The sequence below is a fragment of the Fragaria vesca genome, linkage group LG7 (genome assembly GCF_000184155.1).
Source record: "Fragaria vesca subsp. vesca linkage group LG7, FraVesHawaii_1.0, whole genome shotgun sequence".
In the NCBI taxonomy this organism is placed as follows: domain Eukaryota; kingdom Viridiplantae; phylum Streptophyta; class Magnoliopsida; order Rosales; family Rosaceae; genus Fragaria; species Fragaria vesca.
The window spans coordinates 2,342,236-2,351,234 of record NC_020497.1 but is presented as its reverse complement, the minus strand read 5'-3'; the positions used below and the strand labels follow the sequence as shown (position 1 = coordinate 2,351,234).

The window sequence follows — 8,999 nt, the reverse complement described above, 5'->3', positions numbered from 1 at the left end:
GCCGTTTTTTTTTGTAGGGAGTGATTGGGAGGGTATTTTAGGTATGAAATGAAAGAAAGATGACGAATCTGACCCTTAAAGTGGACTTATATGGGTAAAAAGATTAAGGTGGACTTATGAAGGAACAAATGTTAAAAAGTAGACTTTTATGAAATTTTCTATATATTTTATTGTCAGTAGAATAATAACACCTTCGACCTAATTAACATGAGAACAAAAACCTCTATATATATATACGATTTTTCTCATCTTAGCTAGCCCAAGGCCTTGAAATTTATTCCATGGAGGAATTAAACCAGGCTGCTATAGCATACTACAATAATGGGTCACAGAATCTCCAGACACTAGCCTTGGATTTCTTCCAATCCTTGGACACCAACGGTGACGGTGGAGTCAGCTGGTCGGAGTTCATCTCGTTTCTCCAGCAAAGCGGCTACGACATTGACCCTGACATGTTCAACGTGCTCGATGAAGACGGTGATGGTTACCTAGACTTCAGGGAAGTTCTCACACTGTACTACATCATCAAGACCAGGTTCTTTTCTTGTGTTGGCTGTGGAGAACGCCTCTTAGGGTTGTACTTCACGTGTGTCGAGTGCTTCGACAGAGCCAACGATACCTTTGATCTGTGCTCCAACTGCTATGCTGAAAAGCAGTTCCGTCACCGCCATACACTCTTCTTGGATAATCATATGCTGCTTATAGCAAAGAGACGACAGGCTCTTGGTAATCATAACCTGAGTCAGGTAATCGCACGCTGCGCTTTATAGAAATTCAATTCATTTAGAGGTTGCCAAAATTTTAACTCACGTCTTTCTTTTACTTTTTAGTTACAAAATGAGCGTAAATGAAACAAGGAACTAGACTGGAAGAGAAACAAGGAACATAAATACAACAAAATAGATCGATATTCAATGATTTCTTATGCCGCTACTTAATTGTATAATTTTATCAATGAAATTAAATGGTTATGCAGGCAATAGGTCGACAAACTTCATATCAAGCTCCACCTACATCTGCAAGCAGGGTATATACGCTTCTGCCTTTTTTTTGTGTAAATTTGTTTATGGTACTGTATGTATAAATGTTAAAGTAAATGTGGAAACTCAAATCTTAACAAACTTAAAGGATTGCAAGTGTACGTAACAGTAACTTAAAACAAACGAGATTGAGTTAATCAGCAAAATTGGGGTCTGGTAATTACGTGAAGCCATTGATTCCTAATAAGATTTCCTACACAGTTTAATTTCAATATAGCAGGGGCCAAATTTTGAATTACTTATTGATTCAAGTTAATCATCAGCAAGATTAGGTTGGAGACTGTTTGGACCTTTTGTTTCTTCGGACATTTATTGATTCCGCAGTCATTTCCCATGTAATATAAAAACAGTGAAGTATATATGGATTGTAAATCAGGAACATGTCAAGCTATTACAGACACTAAATACTTGTTATGTAAGTCACTGAGAGATATTATATTTAGGGGATATGTATTATTCTTTAGCTCGGATTTCTGGCATGATTAAATAAGCTATATATGTCTCTTATGCTTAACTTGTGTGATTTAATTTATCAAACCATGCCAAATCATATATTGTATGTACACAGGCAATAGTTCCAGCACGACAGCAGCCTCCAGCTACACCTGCAAGGGTAGGTATAATATTGTTCACGTACAGCCTTTTCTTCTCTTGTGTATTTACTTGTTACAGATGAAGACAGTTAGACAGCCCCATATAATATATGATATATGCATCTATATAATCCAGGCACCTCGCTCTTCTTAATTTGTTAAAGAAAATGTTAACAGTTTTCGTTCATTATGTCTTGCAGAACAGATTGCGTTCAACATTTCGTGCATTAGAAACCGCAGTTGGAGTTGCAAATTTGATGGCTTCGTGTACCATTATGTGAATGAATTAATCGAGCCACGGTGCTAGTGGCGTTATCATAATTAAGTTGTGTTTCGAGATGCCTGTGGTTCCTAGCTATTTTCTGTGTATTTTCCATTTCTCATCTGATATTGTGACCGATTCAGTAATAAAAATTGCAGCTCCTTATCACATCATTCGAACAATATTAATTAGCATTCAAGCAGTACCTGATCAACAAACCCTAGCTAGCTACTACGCCACCATGCATCGCGATTAGTAGTCCTACAAATTTACCATCGATATGCAAGGATTCAAATTAGTGTTGCCACAGCTAGCTCGATGCCGCTTACTTATAGTTTAAAGACATGGTTAGGTTCGTAATTGGGGAACGTTTCCATCTAATATTTAAGTTGATAAAGATTAAGTATTCCCACTTGAGTTTGAGGTTCAAGCATCTCCGATTCATTGGTCGACGATTAATCCATTTTGGGTGGGTTAGACATCAAAACAATTCTGTCTTTAATTTTGGCAAGTAACTAAACAATTTTATGTATATATGTCAATGAAAGTGTTCAAGCTGGTATATATGAGTAATATTTATATATCATTGCTTTTAAAAGGATAATAGGGCATAATTTATACGTGATATATAACCAAGATCCATGTACTTAATTCAAATACCGGGGGATTTTCATATACACCCAATTTTGAAGAGTAATTTTACATAAAACACATATAATATTCTTTTTGATAGACATCTAAAATGTATCAATTATGATACATATCATGTCTTATTTTTTCTAAATTTTACACAACTGCCACCATTCAACTATAACATATAAACATAATAAATAAACTTAATTGATGTTTTCTTAAATACCTTGATTATGAGTTTTTCTTTTAACACTAACATTTTTCAATCAATTTGCAAGAATCATGCGATTTTCTTTATTTTTATGAAAAAATTTATGTGAAATGAATACATTTTATGATATACATAAGGTAAAATATAATATAAATAAGATATCTGATTATTAGAGTAAAATGAAGAAATTTTATAGTGTTACCGTAAGCCCTAAGCCTTAAACCCTAAACCCTATACCCTAAACCCTAAACCCTAAACCCTATACCCTATACCCTAAACCCTATACCCTATACTCTAAACCTATACCCTAACCCTATACCCTAAACTCTATTACCTTAACCCTATACCCTAAACCCTATTACCTTAACCCTATACCCTAAACCCAATTTTGGGTTTCTTTTTTTTAGGTATATTATCATATCATGTCCTACTTAATAGGTATATTAGAAATGTAAATGTTCTCTCGATCAGGATGAGAAATAATATAATAATATACATAAAAAGAAGAAAATTAATCAAAAAACAAGACCGTGTACCTTACAATTAGATATTTTTCGACTATGTAGAGAGACACCAAATGTGAGCTTAATAATGAAAAGAATCATTCTATTACAAATGACATACTTCTATATATAACATATATATACACTCAAGTTAGTAATAACAAGGTAAGAAATTAAAGAATGTAATTGATTATGATAAAGTTAAATCCAACTAAATTTTAGCTCAATATTTGAGTTTCAAATTGATTCTAAAATTGAGAAAGATACCAAATTTAGTTTTATATCGTCTGAAGGGCAAATCAGAGAAACTAAAAAAATGAAAAAACTATTAATTATAGACATATGCTCTATATAGTAAGTTTGCTTATGTGGAGTGGGTGTAAAATGAAATAAAAATATGTATGGGTTTATCTTAAAAGAGGTCTAGTATTTTGGGTTTTTATCTAATTTTCTCTTTAGTATTGTTACAATGGAAACTGGAAAGTGAGGTGCCAAAAATTGTACTAAATCGACATTATCTAAATAATAAATCTATACAAGATGTAGGTCGAAACAGGAAAATCTTCAAACGTATATATCAAGAGAAATATTTCTTGATAAGAGGCTAGACTAACTAAACCGGGCAAGAAAACAGTATGGATCAATTAAATTCACCCATACCCTACTTTGATAATACGAAACCCTAGCTACTCGTGCAATGTTACTAGCATAAACCCACATGTGCAATGTTACTAGCATAAAAAAATTCTAGTTTATAAACGTGTATAGTTATATGAGTAATTATTTGTTAATTTGTATGATTTATAAATTTGTAATGAGTTTGATTAACAGATCAAATAAACTAAATTTGCATGGGACATACTATATAAAACGTACACAGAAAGAAAATTAAGGAGAAAGAAACGGGCAAAATTAGATCACAAAGAAAAGCACAGCCACCAAAATCAGATATGTCCTTTATTTGTCCAAAGATCTTCCTAACCCGTCACCTTATTTTCTTTATATATCTCAGTTGTCTCATCTCAGTTCCCTCTCCCTCAAACTTCAAGGAAGGGCAGAGACCAATTGGCGGAATCCACTTTAAATTCAGAAACTTCTGTTTGTCCCCCCAAAAATCTGGAAATGGATTTCAAGTCCTGCCTTGTTGTGCTCCTCTTGGCCTTAGCCATGGTGGCTGCAGTAGAGTCTTCACCGATCCACGACGCCGCCTGGGGTCTCAGACACAACCACGACGACGTGGGTGACTTGATCGGAGAAGACAATGAGATGTTACTGGACTCCGAGGTCGGCCGGCGTCAACTTGCTGGAAGGCCCCGTTTTATCAGCTACGGTGCCCTTAAGAGAAACCATGTACCGTGTGGCCAGCCCGGAGCCGCCTACTACAACTGCAACAGACAGAACTCACAGGCAGCCAATGTTTACCGCCGTGGTTGCAGCGTCGCCACCCGTTGCGCTCGCAGCAATTAATTGAAAGAAACTCGAACAAGAATAAGAAAAGTTTCTTCCAGATTTGTGTCATGGACATCAGTAAGTTGTAGTAGTGGTGGTGATAATAATTAAGGAAAGTCAATTGTGTCAATCACCTCTCCCTTCTGCTGCATATATATTATATGTGTTTTTTCTTTTTAACGTTTTTCGATAAATAAATACAAAATTTTCATATAAGAGAAATTTTATTAACATATTCCTAACTATATTCTTAATAGACACTTCTCTAACTTTTTTTGTCATTTTTTTTCCTGATATTTCTTCTTCCTTTCTTCTTTTACCCTCTCTCTACTCTTTTGACTCTCTAGAAAGCGAAAAATTATAATAGATAGGGAATCCCTCACCTGCATCCTTTCAAAATTTCAATTGATCAACACGTACAAGTTTTTGGTTTCATATCGAATAGCTTAACATTCATGTCGACCATAATTAAACTTCAAGTGTCAAGTCTTGTAGATGAACTTCAGTTTTGTAAACCCAGGTCTGGTGGATATAAAAGAAATTATTTATGAAGTTTTGAATTACATATCATAATTCATATACTAAGGAGCTAATCGATCAAATCCTCTTAACTTACTGCAACTCTCTCTCCCCCCAACAATTAACCTCAGGTATTTACAATCCAGTGGAACATGGCCATCCATATCGATTGAGGAGAGATCTAGAACTGCTGGAGGTTATGATTATATTAGTATATTGTCTGAACTAAGGGCAATATAGAAATAAAAAAAAATTACAAAAATATGAGATGTGCATCTAAAAATTAGCTAGAATAAAATTTCTCTATATAATATATATCTTCAAGTTTTTGTCTATATCATCATTTACAATTCGAAACTCGAAACAAGAGGCTGTGATCACTTCATGGGTGTTAAAGTCACTACGTACACTACCCATGCATAGAATAAGTTCCATTCAAGGACATGTATGTGGGCAAATAAAGTGACACATGCATTGTTGCTAGCTACCATAACGTTACAACAACCCATTCTAATGAAGGACTTAATAGTTAGAAACACAATACGTAGCAAAATGTAGCATCCAAGTCTTAAACGGGCACCCGATGTTGCGCTTGATCTTTTTAAGAGCCCTCCCCCCGCCCCCTCTTTTCAGAATAATATTTCCCTCCCCAAACAGGAAGGGCGGTGAAGAAGTTAGCTAGAAACGGCCGTCATCTGTTAATTCACAAACGCTTTTGTGTTTGTGAACCGGTACCCTTTTGCACCCGGACGTATATATAATAAGCTCTGCCTGGTCACGCTCCTCTTGGCCGTGGCCATAGCGGTCGAGGCCACCAAGCTCTATGATGCTGGCTGGGGCCTCCTCGCCCGCTACAATCACGACTCATCCCTCGTCCATGCCAGCTTGGGCGACGTCATTGGAGAGGACAATGGGATGATGCTCGACTCCGATTCAAGCCGCCGCACACTGGCCGGACGACCCAAGTACATCAGCGACGGTTCCCTCAACAGGAACGGCATTCCATGCCGCCGCAGTGGTGTGACGTACTACAACTGCGGTCAACCCGCCAACCAGCAGGCTAACACATATCGTCGAGGTTGCAGTTGCATCACCAGATGCGCTAGGTTTAACTAAAAAGCTAGCTAGAAGAAGTTGAAGAGGAAGAGAGGGGAATAAAGAAGTTAGACTAGAAAAATTGAATAAAGATGAAGATCATGATCCTTTAGGTAAATATGTTTGTAATATATGTTTGTTTAAGCTAAAAGATGAAGGCTCTTCCTCTTTTATCTCGCTTCTGTAAAATTACAATGGGTATTTCAAGGATCAAATACAAATCAGAGCTAGCACTGTTGCCCCTGGGGGCCTGGGGTTAATTTATGCTCCTGGTGCTCTGTCTAGGGATTAGCTAGGGTTCAACTCAGGCCAAGTTAATTGGTAATGATTAAGAATTCCCACTATCCGTGTTAGGTTGGAGGCATGTAGCTATTGACTTAATTTCTTGATTTTATATATATTTGTATCTTTTAATATGTTTGTAAGAGGTTTATTCTATGCCTTACTAGAAATAATAGTAAACACAAAACAATGGATATGGAACTGTTTAAATTAGTCTATAGTAAACTGATGTCGAATGGTTTTGAAAAAGATGACCATTCTGCTACACTTAGATCAACCACAAAACTAAATTGCTAGCATATATATATAGATCGTCTTCATGATGGTCCAGTGAATCCGAGCAAACTACACTCTCCCCATATTCAACCTTCAGAAATTCTCATAGCTAGAATCGATATCTGTTTGAGTTAGGAGCACTACCCTTAATTATTTTGTTGGTCAGTTAAGAATGATTCCCATTTTCTCGGTCAAATATATTTCATGAACTCTCTTAGCATCCCTGTTTGGTTGCCAGAGTGGTCTGAGGAATGTATTCAAGCAAGTGTACATTATATTTTTGTATTTTGTTTGGTACATTACAGTTGACGTGAACATAATGCAATTTCCAGGGAATTGAAAAAATGACCAAATCAACGAGGCAATACTAAGTACTAACTAGTTGTGCTTAATAATTGATACAAAAAAAATGATCACCAACTATATATGAAATAAGCAATAATAAACTGAAGAGTTTTATGACTTCTATCGCTTCTGTAATTATCGTTTGAAAGTGAAATCAAATATGAAATCCAGTATTTGCTTGCTAATGGGACTTAGGATGATACATGAAAGTGTTATTGATCATTATAGACACGATATAAGTCATATTAAAAAAAATATACATAGTTTAAGATACTAAAAAGAAAATGTATACGTGATTTCGTGTTTAACGTAGTTCGTTATTACGTATATTATTCTAAATTTCCAAACCCTCTTCTTACACAAAAAATGTATATATACACCCTAGCCTTGACCTAGATTTATGAGAATGAAGAGATTGCACATGTAATTAATGTCAACGCAGCAAAACTATATAAGACCTTTATATTATAAGTAGCAACAAAAATATATATATATATATATATATATATATATATATATGTATTTCATGTAGCAATTTAACAACTTCCTTATAGTTTATACACACACTGCAATATTCTATATATCGATCCATGCCAAGAAAGCTCTAGCTACAGCTTCAAGGTAAACTCTGAAATGGACGAGCTGCGTCAGGCAGCATCTGCATATTACAACAACGGATCACCCGAGATTGAGCAACTAGCTTGGTGCTTCTTCCAATCCATGGACACAAACTGCGACGGCCAAGTCGACTGGAACGAGTTCTCCGCATTTCTCTACCAAAGCGGCAACCAATGGATCAGCCCCAGCTTCTTCAACGATCTCGACCGCAACCACGACGGCGCGCTGGATTTCATGGAAGTTCTAACTTTTTACTACATCATCAAGACCAGGAGCTTCTGGTGCAGCGTTTGTGGGATTTGTCTCACGGGGCTCTACTTCACTTGTGTTGAGTGCTTTGACAACGTGAACTCAAACACTTACGATCTTTGTCCCGGATGCTACGAGTCCAAGCCGGAAAGGCAAAGGTATAACCGGCAGAGTGATCACCATCACGCTTATTTTATGGATAACCATATGTTGCTCAGATCAAAGAGAGGAGGATATGGTTCTTCAAATCTGGTATGGTTCTAATTCATCATTTGCTGTAGTCATCGATCATTTTGGTCCAAACCTGTCTTATATTTTCCCGGTGATATTTTAGGCAATTAAGTAACGAGTTACGACCAATGACAATCATTTTAGACAAGTCAAAACCTAAAATAGAAAGAGAACTTGGACAATATTTGTGTCTAAATGATTTTGGAGCTATGAAATTGCATTTATATGGTTATGTTTGTTTCTGTTTCTGTATTTTATTGAGTAAATTGTAAAAACTTGTTAAGGCTACTTTGCACAACTTCAGTAATATTGACAAAGTGCATGATATGCAGGCCATAGATTCACCTGGAGGTGGACCAGGACGGGTATGTTATTTTCCTAACTTCTTAAATCTTCTTCTTCTTCATTATTAATCCAACTTCCTTCAAACATTTTGTTAAAAAAATGAAAATTATGTGTATGTGGATATATGATGAAGTTCTTATTCCATCCATATATATATATATGTTTTGCAGACCAGAATGCGCCAAACGATGAAAGCATTGGATACGGCAGTGAATGTTGCAACTTTGTGTAGCATTATGTGATATATTAAGGGGTGCCGCAATGGGCATATGTGTATCAATTTGTAATTTCTTTTCTGATCAACTCTACCTTACATGCATTCTGATCATGTAATTCATGTTCATATGC

The 8,999-nt window shown here is 35.9% G+C and overlaps 3 protein-coding genes across 3 annotated transcripts; all 3 read left to right on the top strand.

The window, feature by feature from the left end:
• Positions 1 to 262: 262 nt before the first annotated feature.
• On the top strand, positions 263 to 2,063 carry LOC101310252. The gene is made up of 4 exons (XM_004306535.1): positions 263 to 746; positions 977 to 1,027; positions 1,609 to 1,653; positions 1,834 to 2,063. The coding sequence occupies exons 1-4, from the start codon at positions 282 to 284 to the stop codon at positions 1,912 to 1,914; spliced, it is 642 nt and encodes a 213-aa protein (XP_004306583.1). The 5' UTR covers positions 263 to 281; the 3' UTR covers positions 1,915 to 2,063.
• Positions 2,064 to 4,364: 2,301 nt separating this feature from the next.
• On the top strand, positions 4,365 to 4,709 carry LOC101301251 (protein RALF-like 19-like). The gene has a single exon (XM_004308208.1). The coding sequence runs from the start codon at positions 4,365 to 4,367 to the stop codon at positions 4,707 to 4,709; it is 345 nt and encodes a 114-aa protein (XP_004308256.1).
• Positions 4,710 to 7,824: 3,115 nt separating this feature from the next.
• Positions 7,825 to 8,999, top strand: LOC101309960. The gene is made up of 3 exons (XM_004306534.1): positions 7,825 to 8,327; positions 8,639 to 8,671; positions 8,822 to 8,999. The coding sequence occupies exons 1-3, from the start codon at positions 7,842 to 7,844 to the stop codon at positions 8,891 to 8,893; spliced, it is 591 nt and encodes a 196-aa protein (XP_004306582.1). The 5' UTR covers positions 7,825 to 7,841; the 3' UTR covers positions 8,894 to 8,999.